This window comes from Acomys russatus, chromosome 29 (assembly GCF_903995435.1).
Source record: "Acomys russatus chromosome 29, mAcoRus1.1, whole genome shotgun sequence".
Taxonomy (NCBI): Eukaryota; Metazoa; Chordata; class Mammalia; order Rodentia; family Muridae; genus Acomys; species Acomys russatus.
The window spans coordinates 7,826,202-7,853,714 of record NC_067165.1 but is presented as its reverse complement, the minus strand read 5'-3'; the positions used below and the strand labels follow the sequence as shown (position 1 = coordinate 7,853,714).

At 49.2% G+C, this 27,513-nt stretch overlaps 1 protein-coding gene across 1 annotated transcript in view; it reads right to left on the bottom strand.

The window, feature by feature from the left end:
- Ttc39a (tetratricopeptide repeat domain 39A) overlaps positions 1 to 9,050 on the bottom strand; it is a 43,003-nt gene extending 33,953 nt beyond the window's left edge. Inside the window, exon 1 of the mRNA XM_051171309.1 lies at positions 8,934 to 9,050. Within this exon, the coding sequence (XP_051027266.1) occupies positions 8,934 to 8,971 (38 nt within the window). The 5' untranslated portion in view covers positions 8,972 to 9,050. The remainder of the gene's footprint in view (positions 1 to 8,933) is intronic.
- Between the last annotated feature and the right edge of the window lie 18,463 nt (positions 9,051 to 27,513).

Below are 27,513 nucleotides of genomic sequence, written 5' to 3'. Positions count from 1 at the left end.
GACTCAATTGCAGGGTGGGGACAGGGCTAAAGAGAGTGAACTTTCTTACCCTTTACAAGTGTAAAGGGAATCCTTGTGGCCCCTCTGACCCATTGAGCTTTGCAGCGCCCCAGGGTCGGGGGAGGGGGGGCTGGCGGCGGGGCGCCACCCAACACTGATCCCACTTTGTCCCTCTCTGGGTATTTCTTCTCTGGGTTCTTACTGACCTCAGGCCTACACTCTAGAACTGACTGACACTGTCACAATGGGTCATGGAGGGCAGTGGTCCTCTATCAGCATTCCAGAGCCTTCCAATACGCAAGTCACCTTCCAATGACATCTCCTACAGACCTGGCCTCCTTCTGGTGCTCAAGACCCTCCACAGCTCCTGGCATCCTACCTATGTATTTGAACCACTCTCTGTCTCTCTCCACTAAAAACCAGGAATCTTGTGTCTATAACTTCTGCGTCCCCAATCTTAGTGTCTGGCACAAAGAAAGCTTCTAACCAATACATGAGTGGGTGAGTGAAGGAATACACGAAATCTAAGGCCGGGACTTTCCTGAGTCTCAACTTTCTCTTCTGAGAAAATGAAAAATGTCTCTTCTCCAGTGGTCTCACTGGAAGGTGTCATGGTTGTTTTGTTTAGACTTTTGAGACAGGGCCTCGTAGGCTATCCTGGAATCCTTTATGTCTATCAGGCAGGCCTGGAACTCAGAGATCCACCTGCCCGGGCCTTGGGATTAAAGGCGTGCCCCTGAAAAAAGGTACTTATAGAAGCTTTACATACTGCTGAAGATAATCCTCATCTTCAAACCAAGGTGAGGAGAAAAAGTTTTCCACTGCCAGCTCCTACACATACCCCGAGGCCTGTCAGCAGATCTTCCCAGGCAGACACATTTCAAAGCTTACGTCTTGAATGTTCTCCCAAGTCTGTTCCCTCTCAGCCTTGTCCTTTCTAATGAGTAACACACCTCCACCCAGTCTCTCAAGCCAAGTCTGATAGCCATCTTTGACCCTCCCCTCTCACTGGGCTCCATCATCAAACACCATCACTTGTAAAACACGTCTCACCCACCTACCTCCATGCCTGTGGGCCTCTGAGCCAAGCTGCTGTCATGGAAACCCAAGTCAACTCTTAGCTGCTTTTAATACTGAATTTCATGTTCTATAAGATGCCCTTCTCCTATCTCTCTTAGGTTCTGTGCTCATTTATTGGTGGTGGCTTTTTTTTTTTTTTGTACTCATTTTTTAAAAAGATTTATTATCATATATACACAGTGTTTTGCCTGCATGTCCACCAGAAGAAGGCAGCAGATCACATTATAGATGGTTGTGAGCCACCATGTGGTTGCTGGGAACTTAACTTGGGACCTCTGGAAGAGCAGACAGTGCTCTTAACTGCTGAGCCATCTCTCCAGCCAGGTTTATTTTTTTTTAAGTTTGTGTGTGTGTGTGTGTGTGTGTGTGTGTGTGTGTGTGTGTTGTTGTTGATGATGATGATGATGGTGATGATGGTGGTGATGATGGTGGTGATGGTGATGATGATCAAGCTTGGCAGCAAGCATCTTTACCTGCAGAGCCATTTTGCCTGCCCTTGTTTGTCTTTTAAGATGGGGTCTTGGGCTGGAGAGATGGCTCAGTGGTTAAGAGCGCCACCTGCTCTTCTAAAGGTCCTGAGTTCAATTCCCAGCAACCACATGGTGGCTCACAACCATCTATAATGTGATATGGCGCCCCCTTCTGGCTTGCAGCAGAGCACTGTATACATAATAATAAATAAATAAATCTTTAAAAAAAAAAAAAAAAAAAGATGGGGTCTTACTAGGTAGCTTGAATGTGAAATTGTCCCCTCAAGGCTCCTGTATGAGCACTCAGTCCCCAGCTGGCTAGTGTTGATTAGTGACGCTGTGGAACCTTCAGGAGGTGGGGGTCTTCTAAGGGAAGTGGGCCGCTAGAGGCAGGCCCTGAGCCTTTACAGTCCCGCTCATCTTCCTGTTCGGTCTTTGCTTCCTAAGGGTAGATGTAATATGAGCAGCCAGCTTCCTGCTCCCATTCCCACACTTTCCCCCAGCATGATGGACAGCAGCTCCCAGAACTGTAAGCCCAGAATCCCTTTCCCTCTTACATTGCTTTGGTCAGTATTACAGTAATAGTAAAAGAAACTAAGACAGGGCCTGGAGAGTTTACGGCTCGGCAGTTCACGGCACCTGTTGCTCCTGCAGAGGGCCAGGGCTCAATACTCAGCACCCACGTGGCGTCTCACAGCCATCTGTCACTCGCCTTCCAGAGTTAGGATGCCCCCTTCTGACCCCTGTAGGCACCAGCACTCGTGTGGCACACACACATACATGCAGGCAAGACATTCGTAGAGAGAAAATAGATCAATCTAAGAGAAGAAGGAGACTAAAACAGCAATCCAGGCCGGCCTCAAATGCTTAGCGCAGTCCTCCTCCTGGGTTACAGGCTGAGAGCTTCCTTCAGCGATTCCTCCTTCCCCTCAGCCCACTGCTCCCTTTTTGGGCTTTCATTGCTGCAGGTGTGGGGTGTGTTAGTCACTGGGTTCCTCATGTTGTTTGTGGTTTCCATCCTCAGGGATTCCACTGGATTCTTCTGTCAAACCTGGTTGGTTATTTTAGACAATATTTGGTTCCCTACTTATTGTTTCAGATGCAGCTTCCACTCCTCCACACATCTTAAACACAACTAAATTATACATTGTTTTAGCATCTGAGATCCTCAGAGAAAACAGTTCCGCTATTTATTATTTCTGGCGCCTGTCGCTCACAGTGGCTTGTTTCCTCATGTATTTTTGCTGTTACTGCTAACTCACATTTAAGTAATCGCAAAGGGACCTTGTGATGAGAACCCATCTCTTCTGAAAGCACTATGTTGACTTTGGACAGGCTCCCTGGGCACTACCACCCTAGGGCTGTAAAAATTCATTATTTTACTTTATGGATTCTGGGTCCTCAAAGGTGGTGTGCATTTAAAAAACACAGCTCTTGCAGGAAAATCAACTGGTATTTGTCATTTTTAAAGGAGCCACTCTCTACACTGGCAGATCCTCTCCTATTCAATGACACTGGAACCCTCCAGGGTCCCCACAGGAGTGGAGGGCAACGAGGCTGCGTTCTGAGTCTTCACAACAGTTCAAGCTCCAAACCCTGTCTTCTGTGCTGTGGGTGGCTAGAGGTTTCTGAGTCTCAAAGCTCCAAGGATGCCACGGCTGCTGCTGTTTCCAGTCATACCCCAGCTCCCACAGTTAGAGAGGACCTGCCAATGGCAAGGAATTCAGGAGGGCATCTGAGAGGGTGCCTGGTGTAACTCACTCTGCCTCCAGGTCTGAAGGCAGACTATTGGAAACACTAACCCCAGACGCACCCCCATCATCACAGCCGCAGGTATCTTTGAAAGCACAGATCTGACCATGTTACTTCAAGTCCATCATGGCTTCCTGTGCCTCTGAGAGCAAAGACCCACTTTCTTTCCATGGTTATAAAAGGCCCCACCCAAAGCTGGCTGGCCCTCTTCTCATGAGGCCTGGCATGTCTGTCTTCCTTTGTGTTCAGGGCCCAGCCTCACAGCTGGTGTCTAACCCATTTCTATTTGTGGTGTGAATGAATTAAGAGGCTGCAAACATAGTACCATGGGTGCTCAATGGCATTCTTTTTGTTTGTTTTTGTTTTTTCGAGACAGGGTTTCTCTGTGTAGCCTTGGCTGTCCTGGACTCACTTTGTAGACCAGCTGGCCTCACACTCACAGCAATCCACCTGCCTCTGCCTCCACACCCAGCTCTCAATGGCACTTTTTTGTTTTTGTTTTTTCGAGACAGGGTTTCTCTGTGTAGCCTTGGCTGTTCTAGACTCACTTTGTAGGCCAGGCTGGCCTCGAACTCGAAGCGATCTGCCTGCCTCTGTCTCCCGAGTGCTGGGATTAAAGGCGTGCACCACCACACCTGGCTTCAATGGCACTCAACTTGCACTCTCAAAGTGTTCTGTGACATGGGCTTATAACCACTACAGATGAAAAAGCAGAGGCACAGAGGTGAAGTGACTTGGACAAGCCCACAGAGCCAAATGCTGGGCTCTGATCTGTGTTTCTGCCTGTGTTGGTGTTCATGGGCTCAGCCTCAAGGGATCTAGTGCAGGGGCAAAGCCTGCCTCTCATTTTTGCAGACCTCATACCTCATCCTATCCTAAAGAGAGGTGATAAAACACATGCCTGACTGGACTGATTCCCCTGGGACCCCAGGACCTCTTTGGCTTAACTAAAGTGAGGTTGGTCTATAGTGATCTCCCCTAACACTAGAGATAGTCCTGAACCCTGTTTTCTCCTGTCTTCCCTCCCACTACACCTACCAAACTCTCTCTCTCTGTTGGTTGATGTTCTGTTTGGGCCCAACTGAAACCTGCTCTTGAGTTCAACGTTCTGAGCCACCCAGCAGGCAGAGCAATGACAGCCATAGTTAACAGGGCTGAGACTGTAAAAGTCATCTGGCTGAAGAGGCCCCAACTCAGGCTGGGCTGGGCATTCAAGGAAGGTCTGTGAGCCAGAGGGCACTGAACTGAAAACAAGGAGGAGGAGGAAGTCCAAAAAGGGACCAGATCCGTGCAAAGGGTCTGGAAAGCCTGCTAGCAGGCGAGAAGAGGCAGGGGCTAGCCAGGGAGCTTGGGAAATTTAGAGACATAAGCCCCAGGGGACTAATGGCATTAACAACCATTCCCTCCACCAAGGGACTGCCCAAGCTTTATCTAAAATGGCCCTGGTATTATTCCCCCTGCCCCCTATTCCTCCTCCCAGCTGAGCTCTTAGTTGCATTTGAAAGACAAGAGAGTGAAGGCCGCTGTGTGAGCAGGCTCTTCCCAGCGGCTTTCTGCTAGAGCAAAGCACAGGACTTCCCCAGGGCTTCCCCTGCCGGCACAGTGAAGGACAGGCTGTCCCTCTTGTCATCCAGGCCTTTCTGTTCCTAGGTACCTTGTTTTGTCCAACTTGCATTCTTGTGATGGTGGCCTCTCTGCTGTACTCAGGACGTTAAGGGCTGGGTAAGGGATGGGGATGGGCAGGCACTAAGCTGCATGGAACATGGCTGGTGACCTACATCAGCATCCGGTCTTGGGCACAGTGGTAAAAGGACTGTTCCATTCAGACACATTGGCACTCACCCCCACATACATGCACACACAGGGGTGCCACTGTGAGAGGCAAGCTGGAGGGTGGGAGGGGTGCCAGGCAGCTGGAGCCCCTCTCTTTTCCCTCTTATCTCCCTATGACATGGGGTTCGAGTTGATGACTTTGTTGTGTCATGAACAGGGCTGGGGACAAGGTGACTGGGAGACCCACCCCCAGCCCCGCTAGACCCAGTTAACCCCCTTACCATAGCCTCAGCCAGGAAACCAAAGTCACTCAGCGAGCAGACTGGAGCCAGCCCTGGCTTTTACTCTCTGCTCTGCATTTGGGGTGTGGGGGACTCTAGCTCAAAGAATACAGCGTGTGTCTATAGGAAGTTGTGGCTTCTGAACTGACCTTCCTAGGTCAAGAGGTTTCACTCCTGTGGCCCTTAGCCACACACGGTCAGTACTGCACGGCGTGACTTAACACGCATGACCTTGCGGAGTTATGAAAGCAGCCTTGGGCTGAGCTTGATCTCAGCAGTTACCTGGTCACCCGGTAAAGGGTTTTTGGTTTTGTCTACTGAGACTGGACTGGGTCTCTAATATCCAGGACTGGCCTGGATCTCATCATATCACCAAGGCTGAGCTCGAGTTTCTGACCCTCTGGCCTCCAGTCTCACATGCTGGGATTGCAGCTGTGCTCCGCCATGCTCAGCTTTACTCGGGCTCTGTGCATGCTGGACAAGCACCATGCCAACTGAGCTCAGCCTGGAGAACGTTCCTCAACGTCGATACGCCTCTACTGATGGTGCCTACACCCCAGGTCTGTGAAGAAAGACTGAGGCCAGAATTACTCACGACTATTACTAGGTTTGTTTTTGTTTTTGTTTTTGTTTTTCGAGACAGGGTTTCTCTGTGTAGCCTTGGCTGCCCTGGACTCACTTTGTAGACCAGGCTGGCCTCGAACTCACAGCGATCCGCCTGCCTCTGCCTCCCGAGTGCTGGGATTAAAGGAATGCGCCACCACCACACCTGGCTTAGTTATTCTCTTTTAGTGTTGTGCATTGTCATCATCCACTCATCAAGCATAACTGATTTAGGGGCGGAACAAGCCAGGCTTGGGGGCACACTCCTACACTCCCAGCACTCAGGAAGGCTGAGGTAGCAAGATCTTGAATCTGAGGCCGGAAAAGGTAGACATAGTGAGATCCTGTCAAAGAGAAAGGTTGCGGGCGGGGGGGGGGGGGGGGGTGTCGAGGAGGTGGTGGAGAAAGAAGGAAGAGGAGGAAGGGAAGGCTTGAGGGCATATCAGTAACCTACCAGGAGGACCACAGAGGCACACTCCTTATGTACAAAAGACAGCCATACAGGAATATCCTGTGTTTGAACAGCAGGACACAGGAAACCACCTCAAAGTCTAACAGGAAGGACGAGTAAATAAACAATCTTTACACAGGGTGGTGAAGCAGGTGTTGGGGTAAGGTGGACCAGTGTGTGGGATCAAGGAGGAAAAACCTCAGAACCCTAAATTTTAGAAAAGTAAGGCGCAGAATGGTCCATGCTACAGGTTCCGGTTACAGAATACTTGAAAGTAAGAACAAACTACCCCTGCCCCAATCTTGACTGTTTTTAGATTTTCCTATACGGAACAATAGATCCAAGACTCAGGGTGGCAGTTATCTTTGGAGAGGGACATGGGGTGATGATTCTACAGGGGGGCCTTGAGACTAACATTCTCTCTCAATTCGTTCAATCTCTCTCTCTCTGTCTCTCTCTCTCTGTCTCTCTCTCTCTCCCTCCTTTTTTCAAAACAGGGTTTCTCTGTGTAGCCCTGGCTTCTATAGACCAGGCTGGCCTTGAACTCACAAAGAACTGCCTGCCTCTGCCTCCCTGAGAGCTAGAATTACAGGAGTGTGCTACTGTGCCTGGCTGGCTTCTCTCTTAAAAAGAATAAAGTATATGGGGCACAGGGTTAATATCTGGCTACACAGGTTGACAAGAACATGGGGCTGAATTTTATTATTTACCACAAGGGCTGGTGAGATGGCTTAGCGGCTACGAATGTGTGGCGCTGTCACAAAGGGCCAGAGTTTGGTTCCCAGGACCCACATCACTAGCTCACAACTGCTCACAACTCCAGCTACAGGGGCTCTGATTGCCCCCTTCTGGTCTCCACCTAGTACATAATTTAAAAATAAAAATGCCTTAGAATTACCTACCATAGTCTTCTGAAGCCTTAAAAACATTTCACACACACACACACAAATTTTTTTTCACAATTTTTAGCTGGGCATGGTGGCACATGCTAGTGGGAGGTAGGGTTGGGAGCATTAGGTGCTCAAAGTCACCCTTGGCTACACAGAGAACGCAATAGCAGCCCAGGCTACACAAGACCCTGTCTCAGCCCACGCACTGCCAATAAACTATTAATTGTTATATGGTAGATAAGACTTCCATAGACGCAGACAAGATCTGAGTGTTTGCTGAGTGACTAAGTGTGTACAGTGGAGGTGGGAGTTGCTTCTGCTTTGTTCTTCCTCTGCAAATCCTACAGGATGACACTGCTGAGGAGCTTGGGAGTGAACAGATGGACCTATGTGGCCTCAAAGAGTGGGCCCTCACAGGCATACACCAAGACAGGTGCTCTTGTTTGTGCTAGAAATTTTGTGCTTCCTGGCCTGGAGCCTTGGAGTGTCCAGGGTCATTACAGGGACTCAGGCACAGATGTGGGCGTGGGAGCAAGAGGGATGAGTCTGGCTTTTAGCCAGGAAGTCCGGATTTGTGGATGGAAGCCTTGCTCTGTGTCTGCCTTTTCTTCTGAAAAACCACTGTTCTGGTACTGGAGGGCAGTGCTGGGCCAGGGCTGTGCAGAAAAGTACCCAGCCAAGCTCCAGACGTGAGCTCTCTGCTGGCCCAGCCTCTCTGTATTTTCCAAAGGAGGGACCAGAAGTCAGGGAGGTAAAAAGCCTTGACCAAAGTTATAAAACAGAAAACGATTAAGGGAAAACTTAACAGGTGACAGTCCTCCAGGTCACAGTGTCCCCCAGCACGGAGCTTCCACTGTCAGACCCACTGGACACTCACAGGCCCTGGGGAGGCTTCCGGCTGGCATGTGGCACCAGGCTTCTCCCCTCCCGGTTCATCTGTCAGGCCTCAGGCCCTTGGCAAATATTGTCCTGGTCTGAGTCCCCAGGTAGGGCGGGCACCCCTCCCAGCTCACCTGAGCAGGATCTCTCAGCAACCTCTCAGCAGCTTGGAATCCCAGCAACTGCCCCCAAGCACTGAGACCCAGGCACAGCAGAGGTGTTGGTCTTCAGACAGCAGCTGGCAGTGCCTGGGGACAATCTAGGAAGTCTGATAGTGACTTCGGTGGGGAGTGGGGTGAGGCTGGCCAAGACAGCCATGTTGATAGGGACAACACCCACCTTGACAACCGAGGTTCCCTTTAAACCCAATATCCTGGGCTAGACCACCCTTGGAGCCCTTCAAATACCCAAAATATCCCTAAAGGGGATGCCACCAGACAGAGCTGTGTTCAAAACTCTCTATTCACTCTTACCTCCTGAATAACCGAAGGGAAGTCACTTCAGAGCTATACCTCAGTTTCCTTATCTGTGAGGAGGGGTGATTCTAACAAGGCCCACCCAACGGATACACACTTCATGAGGGGGAAGATAAAGTTAGGGCCCAGAGGTCCTGCCTGAGTCAGGGTCCCAGGGAGGCAGCGGGCGCGGGCTGCGCAGCGGCTAGAGCCGCAGTGCGGTCCCGGGGCTCCTCCTGGGAGGCCCCGCAGCATCCGCCCGGTAAGGCCCGCGCCCGGAGGCGGCCTCCACCACTCACCCCGCGGGCAGGTCGCCTGGGCCGCTGGCCGTGGTCATCGCTGCGCACGCTGGACGCCAGGCTCAGCCCAGGTGCTGCGGCCGGATCCCCAGGACGCGGCAGCCGGGGAGGGGCGCGTAGGGGAAGGGGGGCGGGGAAGGCGGCGGGGCCGGGCCGGTCTCGGGCTGCCCACCCGCGCAGTGGGGCCATGGCCGCGCCCGCGCTGTGCAGCGCCCGCCCCTGGCGCTGGCCAGGTGAGACCTCCGGCGCTCAAGGTCTGCGCAGCCCGGGCCTCGGGTGCATACGACACCCACAGGAACTGCCAGTACCTCCAACTCGGGGCTGGGAAATTCTCCACCTTCCCTAGGCCACAGCTCCCGCCACCCAGCACCTGAGCTCTCGCGGTCCAGCCGCGTTGCTGGGCATTCTGAGCCGAGAAAGCCTAGCCTCTGCAGTCAGGCGTGGACATTCATTCTAACTACCTGTCGTACGGGGGACAGTGTTTTGCCAGAGACCAGAGGGCGGGAAATGACGCGAGTTAGTATGCACCGCTATCAGGCAGCTCGTACTCGCCCTCTCAATCCGTAAGACTGCCATTTTCCAGATGTGGAAACTGGAGCTGTTAAACTCCATGTGACCTGTGTTGAGCCACTCCAGTAAGTGGCAAGCAGGAACTGCAACTCAGCCCCCTAACTCCAGAGCTCACACACTCACTCCCTTCTCCCTTCGGTCCCCTCTCCTCACACTCTCAAGAGTGTGGGGTCAGTCCCCAGATGCCCACTATGCACTGAGACCTGAGGTGGGTTTGCAGGCTCAGATGAAGCCCACAGGATTCCTAGCAGAGAGCCCTGGCTCATTAAGAGTTAACTAACCACTACCTCTGGGGCCCCAGATGCTCCAGTGACTCATCATAACACGTGGCTGCCATTAGATTAGAGCTGTCCCTTTACAAGGGACGGGAGGAAGGATTTCAACTGGCCCGGATTGGCCCTGAGCACCAGGATGTCAGAAGTGGAAGCAACGGAGAAGGCAGCCTGCAGATGCAGCCATGGTGGGAAGGGCTTGGGCCAGATCCCAGAGGAGCCAGGCAAGTTGAACTTAGGAGTAGGGAGAAGTGTCTAGGGGGCTGCCTGAAAAGGCACTGGGCGATGGTGGTTGTTCTTTTTAAAATTATTTTGTTTTCATTTTATATGCACTGCTCTTTTGCCTGCAGCTATGCTTGTGTGAAGGTGTGAGATCCTCTGGAACTGGGGGTGACAGACAGTGAGCTGCCATATGGGTGCTGGGAATCGAACCCAGGGCCTCTGGGAGAGCAACCACCGCTCTTACTTGCTGAGCCATCTCCTCAGCTGTGAGTTCTTATGCTGCCCTGTGTGAGCAGAGGCCAGACACTGCATTGTGAAAATCATCCCAGTGCTGGTAGCCTCACATATGGGCTTGAAAAGACAGCTGGCTGTGGAAAGCTGACCATTATGGCATCTACTGGCAACTAGTACACAAGGAATCCAGATTAGGGTGAGAGTGTGTGTATGTGGGCTGAGGGTCTGTCTGGGGCAGATGGGAAACAGAGCTGAGCCTTGAGAAGTGTATTTTTAACGGAGTTAGGAGCAGGTGTGCTCCATCAGGGGCTGATATAGACAAAAGCTCTGGAGTAGCTGATGATGGCTGGAGTTTGTAATTCTGGAGAGACCAGCACCAGTGTAGAGACAAATCCTAGGTGATGAGGCTGAAGCCTGCCACGTGCCACATGCCCTGCACAATCACGTTCCCCCCAGGCATTTGTACATGCTGTTCCTTTTGCCTACCTAGAATGCACACTCCTTCCTGGTCACCTAATTCATCCATGTAACTAGGGATAGAGCCAGAAGCTTACCAATCAGAGGTCTCTTTTCAAAGGAAAAGACAGAGCCAGCCATGAGAGTACATATTGTAATTCAGCATTTGAGAGGTAGAGGCAGGAGGCTCAGGAGTTCAAGGTCACCCTCAGCTTCTTCTCGCCCCCCCCTCACCCTCAGCTTTTTAAGGACTTCCAGGACAGCTAGGTTAAACAGGACAGAGACAGACAGGCAGACAGACAAACACAGCAAGAAATAGAGCATAGGGGATAGGTAGACACAACAGATTGCTAATGTAAAACAATTCAGGGTGTGCTTGGAGCCATCAGAGGCCAGGTGGGTAAGGATCCTGAAGCTCTAAGCTGCACTGGTTCTGATTCTATTTAGCCAGTTTTTTTTTTTTTTTTTTTTTTTTTTTACTACATACTTGCATCACTTCAGATGCCATCTCTCTGGGAAGTTCCTGGCTGCATCCTGGGCCCTCATCTCTTATTTCTGTTGACCAGCCCTTAACCTCTCTGAGTGGCACTGTGTGAGGTGGAGAAGGAGCGGGAAGAGAGGTTTGCTCCTGTCTCTCTTGGACATTTCTCAAGGACTGGTCAGGTCATCACTGTGTCTCTGTGCCTGACCGTGAACACTGGGCTCAGGAGGTCAAAGCTCCCTCCCTCTAAGGGCATTAGCTTAGCAACAACGGCTAACTCTCACAAGCCACATGTGGTGGTAAGTGCACACGGATAATCTTACCTAATTTTCATTTTTGACTACCCTGTGAAGCTCAGTTTCTACAGGGGAAAAATGGAAATGATACTACCTACTTCACCATGAGCAGCAAGGATTTGTGCACACAAAGATAAAAGGGGCCCGGCGTACAGTGCCCAGTAGTGCTGGCGCCCGGGGTTGGATACTGGATTCGCCTCCCCATTTTACAGATGAAGACAGAAGAGCAACATCAGCAGCAGAGTCAGAACTCTTCCCCAGTCACCACAGTGGTCCTGAGGCTGGAGCCAGGCATCCCCTGAATCTGAACACTGGTGAGGCCCACCATCAGCAGGGGGCCCACAAGGCCATTGCTGGTCCTCAAGTCATCATTGCTTCCCCCTTTCAGCCCAGCCCAGAGGACCCAGCTCAGCCCCACCTTGAGCCAACAACAGAGCCCTGAGGACTAACAGAGCTTCCCAAGGCCCAGTCCCTTCCTCACCCATCAGGACACCTGTCTCCTGATTTGTGAGGCCCGAGAGATGTCGGGCCTGCATTCTTCCTCATTTCCTTCACAAGGCCAGGATCGTTACACTTCTGCATGGCTAGGAGAACGTCTGTGCACTCCTCCCACCTGTGCTTTCTCTGCTGGAGAGGTCTCAGAACATACAAGGTGACCAAAACCTCCTCAGAATGCCCTAGCGAGCATGTAGTGGCACTGCCTCCCAGCCCACAGATGAGAAAATGGAAGTTTGGATCGTGGTCTAGTCAGCTTAAACCCAGGGCTTGCTCCCTTATCCTACGGAACACAGTTTTTTGTTTGTTTGTTTGTTTGTTTTTGGTTTTTTTGGATTTTAATCACTATTTTGTGTATGTGTGTGTACAGGTCAGAGAACAACTTGCACAAGTTGGCTCTCCCCTTCCACCCCAGAGCCCACCTTCTTGACCTGTATAGGCTGTCACTGCTGTATGTAGTTACATAACTGAATGTGAGGGTTGCAAAATTCTTGGCAACAATAAAAGGTTTCTGAACGCATAACAACCAAAAGAATTAATTCAAAACCAAATCTGTTATGAATCCAAGGTGTTCCTGGCAGCTCCTGGCCAGGCAGCCCCACGTGATTTCACTGCGGGGCCCTGGCTCTGAGCAGGCACTCGTCTTGCCGTGGTGCCATGCGATTCAGCGTTTTCCTGCAGTGCACCGAAGGTTTCTGCTATTATAGAAATATAATCATGGAAAACAAGGGTGTGTACACAGGTGGAGACTACAGGATGCGTGGAATCGTCCTCTGTCACTTTCCATCTTACTGCTTTGCAAAAGGGTCCCTCACTGAGTTTTAGCAGGGCTGGCTGGTTCACCCCAAGCTCCTCAGTCCACTCATTGCCACCCTTTAGCACTGGAGTCACAGGCACGTGCAGCCACACCTGCCTTTTTACAGGAGTGCTAGGGATTCAGGCCCTCACGCTTGCACAGCAAGCTTACTTATCCACGAGCCAGCTACATAGCTCCCCAACAGAGACTTTCAGTATTTTCCTACCATCTTTCCTCAGTATCAAGATAATACATCTTCTGGTTAGATGGTGTTACAATGTTTGGCTTCAAAAACTGCTGCCTGACTGGGCGTGGTGGCACACGCCTGTAATCCTAGCACTCTGGAGGCAGAGGCAGGTGGATCTTTGTAAGTTTGAGGCCAGCCTGGTTTAGAGAGAGATTCAGGGTGTCAGGCAGGGAGACCTTGTCTCAAAATAAATATAAAATATTTTAAAATTCTGTTGGTTTGCTAACTTGAATTTCATTGTTTAAAAAAAAAAATGTTAAATGAAGCTGGGCATGGTGGCACACGCCTTTAATCCCAGCACAGGGGAGACAGAGGCAGGTAGAATTCTTGTGAGTTTAAGGCCAACCTGGTCTACAAAGCTAGTTCCAGGACAGCCAAGGGCACACAGTGAGGCCCTGCCTCAAAAACCAAAGCAAAACAAAACAAAACCCAAAGCTAAATGAGGAGGCTGGAGAGAGGGCTCAGGGGTTAAGAACATGGCTGTTCAAGTCCTAGCACCTACAGGACAGTTTGCAACTGTCTGCAACTCCAGTATCAAGGGACCTGTAACTTCTTCTGGACTCCAAGGTCACCAGGCACACATGTAGTGCACACATCTACAATCATGCAGAACATTCATGTACATAAAGAAAATAAGTAAAAAGTAGAAAACACATTCATCTTACTGTGTGAAAATTTACTTTCATCTTTAATAAGTGGTAAAGTTATAATTGTCAAAGAGGGGCTGGAGAGATGGTTCAGAGGTTAAGAGCACTGACTGCTCTTCCAGAGGTCCTGAGTGCAATTCCCAGCAACCACATGGTGGCTCACAACCATCTATAATGAGATCTGGTGCCCTCTTCTGGCCTGCAGGTGTACATGCAGATAGAGGACTCATACATAAAAAAAATAAACTACCTATATATGTGTCAAAGAACTGTTTTAAGATGAGTTTATGAGTTTTATGAGTCAATGTTTGATTTGCATACCTATTTTATAGATCTATATACCTGGGGGTCATGCAAAAATTTCGTGAGCAAAGAGGGGCTGCTGCAAGTACAGCCCCAAATAGAGAATGGGAGAAGAAAGGAAAGTTGGTATTTGAAATGGAGGTCATGGGGCTGAAGTATACAGGTGTGTGACAACTGATGCTCTTACCAGAGAAAGTGCCCCCACCTCAGCGAGCCTCTCTCTTCCATCTGTAAACCTGGAACAGTATCCCAAACACTCAGGGGCCCTGGGACAGGGGCTGGCCCCCTTCCTCCTCCCCAGCTGCCTCCCTCAGGCCCTGCCCTGGCATGAAGCCTCTGCCATTTCAGATCTGGTCTCTGACTCCAGAGTTTTCCCAACATGTCTGAATTGGTGACAATACAATAGGCTTTATTTCTCTGTAAACATTTTAACACTGTTTGCAGAGAAAAGGCAAGTACGGGCTGTTTACCCTGTGAGGTCACAGGACAGCTTGTCAGAAGTTGGTTCTGTCCTTCCACACGGCAGGCTATAGGCTTGCTTGGCCTTCTTAATAATTTACAAGTGAACAGGCCCATTGGCATAGGCCCTTGAAGAGGGTTTTGTTTTGTGAAACTCTCTACATAGTCCTGGCTAGCCTTGGACTCGATACATAGACAGGCTAGCCTTGGACTCGATACGTAGACCAGGCTAGCCGCAAACTTATGGTGATCATCTTGCTTCTGCTCCCCAAGTACTGAGATTACAGATAACGAGTCACAATTCAAATACTCCCCAGCAGTGACCCCCTGGGGAGATGCCTGCTCTCTCCAATGTACTCAGTCCCCATAAACTGTGAGACCTTGGGAATAGTACTGCCCATTCTGGCCCTTAGTTTCTCTCCCCTTCCCCTCCACAGAAGGGAGAGAAGGGAGCTCTATGGTTCTCTGATATTTTAGGTCAGAGGACTAGGACCATCTCTGTCCCAGCCTGGTCTTCAAGTGCTGCTAAGGGTGGCCCAGAAGAAAGAGCAATAAGGCAGGCAAGAGCGGCCAAGGACAGTTCTGGCTGACAGCCAAGGATCCTCGCTCTGGAGAAGGGATCCTTGTTGGGGGCTAAAGCCCGGCTGCAGAGCCAGGACAATCTGGGTAGATGTCTGAGCCTGCCATGTCCCAGCTAGCTTATATAGGAAGTGGCTGAGAGAGCAGGCTGTACCCCTGTTCTGACACCCCAGGATGACAGTGAGTTATTACAGGGGTGCAATGAGGCAACAGAGGGGAGCTGTCAGAACACAGCCTCATCATCATGCCTTTAGCGTCAGTTTCCTCACAACTAAATGGAGTAGGATTGCTGTGAACACAAGGTAAGAAAATGGGTCAAAAGAGGCCTTGCCACCATGGGAGGCTGTTGAGAGACAAAGGTGCAGCCAGGGACCATGGCCAGCACCTCAGGGCCTTCCTGCTCAGTCTTGCTTAGAGAACAGATGGCACACGGCATGTGTGGGCTGGTGGGTCTCCCTTTGTGGCAGAGGCAGGAGGAGGCAGCATCTGCAGATGGGGGCCTGGGTCAGAAGGGGTGGAAGGTTTGGGATTTGGGCTTGGAGGCAGAAGTGACAAATGAAGGGGGACAGGATCTGCAGAGCCGTCGGTGGCCTCCCATTGGTCAGGTCTGTGCTCAGGAACAGCCTTTTAACCCTTAAAAAAAATAAATGGGACTCTTAGGGCTGATGGCCAGCAAAGTGCTTGCCATGCAAGCTGAGAGTTTGAGCTCCAGAACCATCATTATTATTGCTATTATTGTCATTATTTTGTGTGTGTAGGTGTTTTGCCTGTCTGTCTGCCTGCCTGTCTGTCTGTCTGTGAATCATGTGCCCACAGAAGCCAGAAGAGGGTGTTAGATTCCCTAGAACTGGAGTTACAAATGGTTATAAGTTTCCATGTAAGTGCTAGGACTTTTCCTCTGGAAGAACAGTCAGTGCTCTTAACAGCAAGCCAACTCCCTAGATCTTCAGAACTTATTTGGGGGGGGGGGGAGCTAACCACCAAACCAAGATGAGTTCAATTGATCACTATGAGGTATAGTGGAATGGAAGAACTAATTTCAGAGAGTTGTCCTCAGACATCCACAAGAGTGCCAGCACACACATATATGCATACCATAACAACAACAACAACAACGCCAAGTCTGATGGCATGCACTGGGAAGGCAGAGTCAGAAGGATTCCTCAGGCTTGCTGGCTAGCCAGCATAGTCTCCTTACGGGAGCCCAAGGTCCCAGCCAAAGATCCTGCCTCACAAGACAAGGTAGGTACCTCCTAAGGATCAACACCTGAGGTTGCTTGCTGGCCTCTCCACACAGGTGCGTGCACACACCTGTGCATACACATGCACACCTATGTGCACATACACAGTCCCTACTCTGTGTCTTGACTGTGGATGTCATGTGGTGACCAGCAGTTTGACGCTTCTGCTGCTTTGACTTCCCTGCTATGGTGGACTTACCCTTCGCCTGGGAGCCAGTGTAAATTTTCTCCCTTGAGTTGCCTTCCTCAGAGTATGCTACCACAGCAACAGGGGAAGAAAATGTTTTTACCAAAGATGCTCAAGACAGAGACTCACATCTGCCACCAGGAAGGGCAGAGCACAGGCATCAAACCCAAGCTGGAGAGAGCCTTTCACCAGACATGAAATCTGCCTTGTCTGGACTTGCCAAGCGGGGAAATGCGCATCTCTGTTCTTTGAAAACCAGAAAGGGAACTAAATAGACGCAGGCGATAAGCTGCTTTGCAGAGGTAGTCTACGCAAGTGCAGTTACTCATGTGGCTGTTCTCAGAGCTTAACAGAACAAAACTCCAAAACCCTCACACTTCCTCAAATAGCACTCCCATTTTGAAAGTATTTCTCTTATTTTTTGAGATTATAATTTTTATCCATTCCCCCTTTCATTTTCTCTCTCCAAACACTCTCACAGATCCCTCCTTGCTCTTTTTCAAACTCATGGCCTCTTTTTTCATTAGCTGGATTTACACACATATTCATGAAAATTCCTAAATATATAAGCACAACCTGCTCAGTCTGTATACTGTCTCTCTTGGGGATGCTTTCAGGGATGGCCAATTGATGTGCTCTTCCCTGGGGAAGCCTATTTCTCCAGTTCCCTTAGTTACCTGTGGTTTTCTATGCAGGGATGAGACCTCAGGGGCTTTCCACCATCCACATTATCATGTCTACTGTTGTTGTCAACTACCCAGGACTTGTCATGGATCATGAAGGAGAAGCTACAACTACTATTTTACTAAAACAGCACAGCCCTTAACTACATTCTACATTTGTCCTCAGCAAGGAAACTTCTCTTTGCAAAGATGGAGACCACTACCAAAAACTACAAAGGATCAAAATGCAAATTTGTGGAGCCCAACCCCAGTGGATAACACCCTCACACCTAAGGCTCAGGGAACATTGCAGAAGAGGGGCAGAAAGATTGTAAGAGCCAGGGGACACCAGGGAGTTTGCTTTGAGACCGAGTCTCCTAGGAATACCTGAAACTACACCCATAAAGACTGACCATATGACTCTCTAACTATGAACTGAACAAGGACATCATGCCCATTTGATAGATGAGGAAACAGAGGGGTTTAGCCGATGCGTGTGGTGTCACACACCTGCGGTCCCAGCCACAGAGGGCCCAGGCAGGATTGCTGAGAGTTCAAGGACATCCTGGGCTAGCTACGTAATGAGACCCTGATTTGAAACCAAAAGGAAACTCAAAGTAGCCAACTCCTCGCTACCCTCAATAGCCCTCCAACCCTCACCAACCAACCAACCAACCAACCAACCAACCAAGCAGAAGAGGTCTAACAGCCTCTCCTCCAAAGGCATCCTTCCTATCTCAAAGTCAGAGGACCCAGAAGCCTACGCAGCCCCTGGGGGCCTTTTCACTGCTTTCAGGTGCCATCCGAGGGTTTGGCAGCCGGGGAGGTGCAGGGAGAATCAGGTGAACATCAGGAGACAGTGGAGCTGGCCATGGAAAGTGAGCTGACAGGACTTTTCCAGGGAAGCAAGGCAACTCAAATCGTGGATTGGAGGATCTTTCAGGAGACGAAGTACCGGCAGATCTTAAGCTGTGACCCCAATAACCTATTTCTCCCTGACGTTAAAAAGCACCCAGAAATTCCAGGTCTCCATCTTCCTGCACTCAGAAGACAGGACAACGCTTACGTGGAAGTTTTCCCGTGACCCATTCATTGCCAGGGACTGAGGTGCTGGTCAAGTATCTCTCCCTTCAGACTCTTGTTCCCAGCAATGTGGGAGGGTAGAGTGCTGGAGTCTAAATAGTTGACATAGAAACACGGGGCTTTCAACCACAAGCCTAGGAATCATCCAGGCCGCAACTTGAAGGATCCGAGAAGCAGGAGTAAAAACTCAGCAGTGGCCTCAAGTCCTCTGCAAACGCAGATTAGATTAGACCCTGGCAACCCGAGGCTACACCGACCACACCCGGGGCTGCGGTTGCCGGGCAGGTGGCGATGTCCATATTAAGGTATATAGGCCCCAGGACAATTCCGCTCATTACCCCAACAGTTCTGAATTTACTCTTCTCCTGTGGGCAATGCTACATCTGGCCCCTAAAATTTTCTGAATCTCTTCTGTTCAAGGAGAATATCTAGGATGGAAGATTTTCCCACACTCCCACCAACAAGGAAGTGAACGTGGTTACTCAACACTCGCCATGCCCCAATGCTGTCTACAAGCCACAGGTGAAGTTTGAACAGGCGTGAAAGTGCAGGCGACTCACGCAGAGCCTCACTCCTCAACTCAGTGACTCTCTGTTCTGTGGCTTTATGATGTCTTTGTTCTGTCTCGTTCTCTCTCTCTCCCTCTCAGTCCCTCCATTCTCTTTATCTCTACCCCAGTGCCAGTGTCATTGTCCTCGGTCATCAATCTGGCCTCTCCCTTCTGTCTTTCCTGCCTCTGGTCTCTCCACACAATGACACTAGAACTATACATGCATAGAATACTTGAGAGGCTCCTTGTTGCCCATAGGACAGGAAACTGCTGAATTTCCGTTGGCAGCTCGTAGGTGGGGAGAAATCCTCCTGGACACAGCCAGGCTTCATTATGTCAGTCGGGGCACCTTGTCCTCCTCACAAATTATCTCTTGTATCATCCTCAGAATGCCCGATTTTTACTAGTCCCTTGGGACCCCTTTCAGAAAAAGGAGTAGACGGCCATGACCTATAGTTGAGACGATCTGTCTAGAGAGCTGTTTCTCTTTAGGAGCACCACGGTCACCTTTAGACCAAGTGAGGATCCTGCCTAGAGCCTTTGGGTGCTTCTCAATCATTCCCTTTGTTCCGGCCAGCCTACTTCTCTCAGCTCCTCAGATCTTGCCTTTTTTGCTCCCTCAGACATACCTTGGGCTTTGACACAAACTGTTCTTACTCTGGAAGGCTCTGAGCATGTTCCGATTTCACTCTGCACCCCATCATCTTATTGTAAAGGTAGCTAGCACCTATTTCTGATATCTCTCTGTTTACTTTTGTTTATGGTGCTGTCTTGTGCTAGAATATGGTCTCTGGAGTAGAGCAGAGGCCTCTGTGTCTGGATTCAAACTACGGCCACAAGGCCTCATACAACACTTAAAACAAGGCAAGAGATCTACAGTGAGACAATGCGAACCAGAGAAGAGAAGCAAATATGCTAGTGGCCTGGGCCTGCAGACTCCGGGCTGCCTACAGGGCTCAGTAGGTAAAGGCACCTGCGGTCAAGCTGATGGCTTGAGCTCTATCCTATCCCTGGGACCCATATGATAGAAGGAGACAACTGACTCCTAAAAGTTGTCCTTGATGTCCATCCACAGGTGTACTGTGGCATGTACACGCCCACCTCCCCAGTGAAAAAAGGTACAAATTTAAAAAAATGTGTGTCAGGCCCTGGTGGCCTACACCTTTACTCCCTGCGTTCAGGAGGCTGAGGCAGGCAGATCTCTGAGTTCGAGGCCAGCCTGGTCTATATAGTGAGTTCCAGGACTGCCAGGGCTATGTAGAGAACCCATCTGGGGGTGGGGATGAGGGTAGGTGGGGAGGCTGGGATTTTTAAAGAGGATACCTTAATTCTAAAGTGTCAAGGGGTGAGGAGATTGTCTTCCAGGAAGATCTGAGCAGCTGCATCCCAGCTGTAAGAATACTACAAGGCGGGTGTCATTAACCCTCTTTCCAGGTGATGAGCAGCTATGGCTGTTCTCTGAGCACTTGGTTCCTTCCCCCTCACACATCCCCCCACCTCCCGAGACAGAGGCTTCTGTATCCGAGGCCAGCTTGAATCTTGAACTAAGTACTGAACTTTGAACTCCTGGTCTTCCTGCATGCCAGGCAAACTCTATGCCCAGCCCTCACGGGAGTTTTAAAGTAGAAAGCTGACATGTACCTGGTTTGTGCCTCAGAAAGGATGTGTACAGACAAAGGACTGGAACCTGGGAGAGCTAGGGGCTACTGCAAAGGCCTAGCAGAGTCCAGAGGCATCCTGGAGATAAAATCAACCGGATGTGGACTAAGGAAGGAATGAAGAGGGAGGGGCCAGTGATGACTCCCAGGTTTCAGGCTCGGACGAGTGGGTGGATGACTGTACCATTCATTGAGATGGGGACACAGGATGAGGAACAGGTTTGGGGGTTGAAGGTGTAGAATCAGGATTGTGGCTTGTCCAGTTAGAGGTGCTCAGGGCAGTCCCTACCCCGGGGACAGCAGTGTGGGCATCAGCTATGTCAGATGAAGGACTTGTGAGGAGGTCAGGATGGCTCCTTTTGATAACAAACACACCTGAAGGCACCAATTCATGTAGATATGGGGGAAGTGATACCCTGATAGAGAGAGAGTAGTGACATCCCTGCAGGGCTGAGCGTGGGCGTACTTTGGTGCACGTTTTCCCAACTGGGGCTGGCAATCAGGATCTCTATGTCTATCCTGCAAGCCCCAGGGGCCGGCCCAGTGACTCTAGCAGCTTCCCTTAGGGGGAATGGGGCTCCATTCCTTTATCCTTAGGCTCCCACTGGCTCAGGGAGAGCGCAGGTGAGCAAGGAGTATGCCCGGATGCAGGAGGCTCCGAGTTGCCCTTGGGCTGCAGTTAGACCCAAGCTCAGCAGTGACTCGCTGTCTCCACCCGGCTCCCTCGGCTCCCTCACTGTCCCTCCCGTCCGTCTGTGGCCCGTTCAGGGTCCCTTTCCGCGTCTCTGTCCTGTACCTGTGGTCTCTTTTCCTGGAGGCTGCCCTCTTCCAGGTGGTCAGGAAGGCCATGGGTGCAGGCTGGCTCGGACAGGGGCGTTGGCGGCCCCTCGCGGTGACGGCTGCGGCAGCAAGGCAGGGACTCTGGCGACAGCAGCACCTGGAAGGCTCATGCAGGCGGGCGGGCCCAGCTCCTCCCAGCCTTGGCGGGGCGGGCGCCTCCCTTCCAGGCCTCCCAGCAGCAGGCCTGGGGGACAAGGGCACGTCCATTCCATCCAGAACCAGATGGGACCTCGAACTGGTCAAGACCCATCCTTGGGCACAGAGGGGGCCACGTTTGTCCTGGATCACGCAGATCAAGCACCTCCTCACAGACGCCTAATCGGCAAGATTCGGTGGGTGTGGGGTGGGTCAGAGGCCAACCCGCCACAGCCTCTCTCAGAAGAACATGGGTCATGGGCGTTTTTAGCATTTTATATTACCACTAACTGTAAGAATGGGCTCTGGCATCCACCAAGGCAGTCCAGCCAGCACTCGTGGGTGCTTACATAAGCTCCGACAAAGATAAGAGGCAGGGGGTCAGCTTGAGAGAACGTGGATCCAGGACCTCCTGGAAGCTATCTTAGAAGCACAGGGGAGGGGGAGCGGGCTGAGAGCTCCCACTTCCTTTTGGGCTAAGTCTGCACTCCAGGGGCTTATGCAATACAGGTCTTCTGTCCAACACACTGTGACTGAGTCTTAGAAGTCAGGTGCCAACCTCTGAGTCACGCGCTTTACACAAAATCTTATCTTCCAACTTAATAAATAACACCCATCTCCATTTTGTAGTCGACAGAACTTGAGTTCGGAAAGATTGACTTCCGGAGGAGACTACATTACAGAGCCAAGCCAGGTCTTCCATCTTTCTGCCCCAAGGCTCCACTCTGCCTGTGTGTGTTATCTGGCCCCAAGTACATCAGGGTGCTCACTCACTCATCCCTCCTAGGCAGAGACAAGTGGTTTCCCCTTTCACTGAACACACGCCTTTGAGTCCAGAGAGATCAACAATGGCCTGAGAATGCTGCCTATCGAACCACAAAACTAGTGTGTCCAGACCTTGAAATTCCAGCTCTTGTGTATACTCACAGGCTTTAGAAACCCCTAGGGTCAGCTTGGCAGTACTGGGCACCAAAGACAGCCAGGGCTCCCCTGGACTTAGACAAGAAACCTCAGAATAAGAGGATGACTCTCCTACAGGACCTGAGCCCAGTCTATTGACAGGATTAAAGTCCCACCCAGCCATTGGGGTCACAACCAACACCACCTCCTCCAGGAAGTCTTCTAGGCTCTCCTCCTTGGAAATCTCTCCCTGTCCAGAGGCTACATTTTTGTCTACTTTTCTCATGTATTTAGAACTATATTATTTTTAACTAAAAAAAAAAATCTACTTGTGTGCATGCATTTGGAGTTCAAAGGACAATTTTAAAAAAAGATTTCTTTCTTTATTAAGTATACAGTGCCTGCATGTATACCTGTACACCAGAAGAGGGCACCAGATCTCATTATAGATAGTTGTGAGCCACCACGTGGTTGCTGGGAATTGAACTCAGGACCTTTGGAAGAACAGGTGGTGTTCTTAACCTCTGAGGCATCTCTCCGGGCCCCAAAGGACAATTTTTGAGTCAGCTCTCTCTTAGCTGTTCCGGGGAATGAACTCAAGTCAGTCTTGGTAGCAAGTGCTTTTACCCACTGAGCCATCTCGCCAGCAACACTACATATTTTTAATAGTAGCCCACAAAATCAGTCTCATTCTTCATCGTCCCTCTTCTCCCCTCACTCCCTCTTGCTATTTATTTTTGCGTAGTTTGAGACAGGATCTCACTCTGGAACTTTGGCTGTCCTTGAAAAACCTTCCTGCCCCAGCCTCCCAAGTGCTTAGATTTCATGGCAGAGCCACCATGCCATGCTCCATTCTTCAGATTTCTATCTGAGGGCACAGAGGAGGTACCTCTATCTGTCTTTCCTGGCACCTGGCACCACTGCTAAACACAGCTGAGCAAATGAGGGAATCCATAGATAGTAAGTTGTGACCAGTACCAGGCACTACAAGAAAGGGTTTACACACCAACTCCAAAATGGAAAACAACTGAAAAGCTCCAGACCTGCCTGTGCAACACCTCACTCCAGCTCAGTTTGGAGAAAAATGCTTCTGAGATTCAGTCAGGAGCGTGGGTTCAACTCAAAGGTTCTTAAACTTCTGGGTGTTCCCCATTTTTCAGTATCTACTTAGAACTATTATCTGGAATTGTTTTGAATTCGTCACAAGTACTAACACAATCTTCAAACAACCCTATAACCTGTGTTCTTTTACATCTCAGGCTTTTCCCCCCTTGAAGATTTATTTTTATGTGTAAGGGAGCTTTGCCTGCATGTACTAAGTGCCCCTGGAGGCTGTAACAGCATGTCCAATTCCCTGGAGTTATAGACTGTTGTAAACTGCTATGTGGGTACTGGGAACTCAACCAGAGTTCTCTGAAACAGTAACAATTGCTCTTGCCACAGAACCATCCACCTCTCCAGCCTCTTACACCTCAGCTTTAATAACACAGGTGGGGAGAGGAGTAATTTGTTCCAGTAACGTGTGTGCCAGAAAAGTGTCGGACGTTTGTTACTCTTGCCTGCCTGCCATGCAAGTTCATACGATGCACATAGTACTTAGGAACCACTTTCCCCAGCTCATCTTATTTTGCTTCGTGTAATAACCCTGAGGTAGAATATTGTTTTAATAGCCCCACCCCTACTTGCACCAGAGCCAATGCCCAGGCTGAAACCTTGGTTTCAGGCCAGTTATTCAACCTCTCAGTCCTTGGTTTCTCTTCACTAAACCTAGGACAATAACAATACACACTGCAAGAGTAGTTATGCAAATGAGTCAACAGCAACAGAACAGATCCGGTAATAGTGTTCTGTGTACTTCCTTCAGTGATAATTTTATCCAAAATAAGAAAATGAGTGTTCTGTATCACTGACTTTAATAGAAACAGGTTTGTCCTCTTTATTCAGATCAACATGTTCTTAAAATGTATCATAACTTTATCTTCTTTTAATAATGTGTGTGTGTGTGTGTGTGTGTGTGTGTGTGTGTGTGTGTGTGTGTGTGTCAGTCAGTTACCGGTTTGGCAGTAAGTGCCTTTACACACTGAACCACCTTGCTGACTCCCTTCTCTGTCTTCTTAAAAATGGGCACGACAGCTCTTAGTATCTGCAATATAGTAAGAATTATGACTTTGTATCAATAATGATTAAGCCAACAGTCCTGACAGGAAAAACTTTATTCTCGTGGTTGGAGAGGTCAAGAGACTTACCCTAAGCTACAGATCTAGGAAACAGTCAGGCCGCAATTAGTTAATTAACTCACACAGGGCCTTACAGTTGCTTAGGCTGGCTACCAGCTCCTGGACACAAACCATCCTTCGGCGTCGGCCTCTGTGGTTCAGACTGTAGGCATGTACTATACCATCCCTGGCTGGTTCAGACTGTAGGCATGCACTATACCATCCCTGGCTGGTTCAGACTGTAGGCATGCACTATACCATCCCTGGCTGGTTCAGACTGTAGGCATGCACTATACCATCCCTGGCTGGTTCAGACTGTAGGCATGCACTATACCATCCCTGACTGGCTCAGACTATAGGCATGTACTATAGCATTCCTGGCTGGTTCAGACTGTAGGCATGTACTATACCATCCCTGGCTGGTTCAGACTGTAGGCATGTACTATACCATCCCTGGCTGGTTCAGACTGTAGGCATTTACTATACCATCCCTGGCTGGTTCAGACTGTAGGCATGTACTATACCATCCCTGGCTGGTTCAGACTGTAGGCATGTACTATACCATCCCTGACTGGTTCAGACTGTAGGCATGTACTATACCATCCCTGGCTGGTTCAGACTGTAGGCATGTACTATACCATCCCTGGCTGGTTCAGACTGTAGGCATGTACTATACCATCCCTGGCTGGTTCAGACTGTAGGCATGTACTATACCATCCCTGACTGGCTCAGACTGTAGGCATGCACTATACCATCCCTGGCTGGTTCAGACTGTAGGCATGTACTATACCATCCCTGACTGGTTCAGACTGTAGGCATGTACTATACCATCCCTGACTGGTTCAGACTGTAGGCATGTACTATACCATCCCTGACTGGTTCAGACTGTAGGCATGTACTATAGCATTCCTGGCTGGCTCAAGATAAGTGTTCAGGTCATTCATGTGGCATATATGCAACAGGACCTGAACTTGAGATATTTTAAAAAATCAGTGGCTTTCATTTTGTCTTGTGATCCAGCACATATACAATGAAAAATTCTATTACCTGAGGTCTAAAAAGATGAAAGATTTACACACAATGAATCCAAAGCAAAGGTATGCAGAGTTATCTCAAAGAGACAAACAGCCACTCAACCAGCCAAACCAGATGTCAGCTCAATAAACATTAATCTGGTGGCCCAGGCAGCTGAGCTCAAAAGGAACCTATGCACCAGGAAGGAAGGACTCATAGTCAACCTACTGTGGGATCTCTGTGAGTCTGAGGTCAGCCTGTTCTACAAACTGAGTCCAGGACAGCCAAGGTGAAAACACCAAACCAAACGAAACCAACAACAAAAAATCAACCTACTGTGGGGAAAGCCCAGTGACAATGTTAATGGGAAAGTGATATGCAGTCCCTGTGAACTCAATTAACTCTTTAATGAAATAGGGTTTCTAAAGAAAGGCCTCATCTTAAAGCAGGCTGAATTCTCTAAAGTAATAAATGCCATCAACATGAAGCCTCTTGGAGACATAACTTTTTCTTTTTTTTCTTTTCTTCTTCCTCCTCCGCCTTCTCTTCCTCCGCCTTCTCTTCCTCCCCCCCCCCCCCCCCCCCCCCCCCCCCCCCCCCCGTTGATTTTTAGAGACAGAGTTTCTCTATGTAACAGCCCTGGCTGTCCTAGACTCACTCTGTAAACCAGGCTGGTCTCGAACTCACAGAGATCCACCTGCCTCTGCCTCCTGAATGCTGGGATTACAGGCATGTGGCACCACGCCTGGCAACACAACCTTTTCAAATACAAATCAACACTGTGTGGCCTTGGATCCTACACTTGACTACCAAATCATAAACTAAAAGTGGGGTCCAACAACTTAATACGTCTTCTAGCCCATCCCAAGGCTTGCTAAATTTAGTTAACCCTTTCCCCTCTCACTAACATCTATTCAGATCCTATAAATTGTTCCTCCAGTCACTCTCCTCTTAGGGTTCAGCCATAGCACTTTGGGTAAACTTCTCAACTGGATGACTTCACTTTATTTTCCCCCTAAAGCAATTCCCTAAGTTGCCAAGGACACCTTACACAAAAACATAAGGCAAGTCATTCTTTAATTCATAAATGTAATGTGTGGTTATACCAAGCTATTGAGAAACTTTTTAAAAAATTAATTCTTGGCTGGGCATGGTGGCGCACGCCTTTAATCCCAGCACTCACTCGGGAGACAGAGGCAGGCAGATCTCTGTGAGTTCAAGGCCAACCTGGTCTACAAAAGTGAGTCCAGGACAGCCAGGACTACACAGAGAAACTCTGTCTCAAAAAAAACCAAAATAAATAAATAAATAAATTCTTTTTAAAAAATACACATTTATATTATCACACACATCTGTAATGAACTACATACAGCAAAAAGAACCACAAAACAATCAGGAATTATACTAATGTTGCATTCATAGTGTTTTAGCTATTTGTATTTGGAAGCCTTGAAGAAAAGATCTTTCCTATGTTGGTGAGTCTAAAATTCTGAATGTAAATCAGTATCTATCATATCTCATCTCTATCAATGTATAATTTTGATACACTGGTATAGAATTCCAATTTAAGATTATTCTTCACACACTATATATGTATTTCTACTCTAATATGAGGCATTGTACCCATACAATTCAAGTAGAATATAAGGTTTACCTCCAATACTTTGAAAGTGCTATTTATAGGCTGGTTAGGATAAGTAAGTTATACAAGTTAATTATTAGTTGATCAAATCACAGTCATGTCAATTATTAGTCTATTTATATTACAAGAATATACATCCTAGGTTTAACAGATAGGGATAATTCTATAGATAGATAAGGTAAAATAGTTAGACATGGTTTTCAAAAACCTCAGAGACCTACAGAATATGGCATTTAAAGATGTTTTTATTATTTTAAAGATTCATTGACAATAAAACAGGTTAACTCCTGACACCCAGCCTACCTCAAAGAGCATCAAAGAACCTCCTTATGGAGATGGCTTCAAATGTGGCAAAGAAGCCACTGGGCAAAATGTCCATGTTTCTACCACAGACA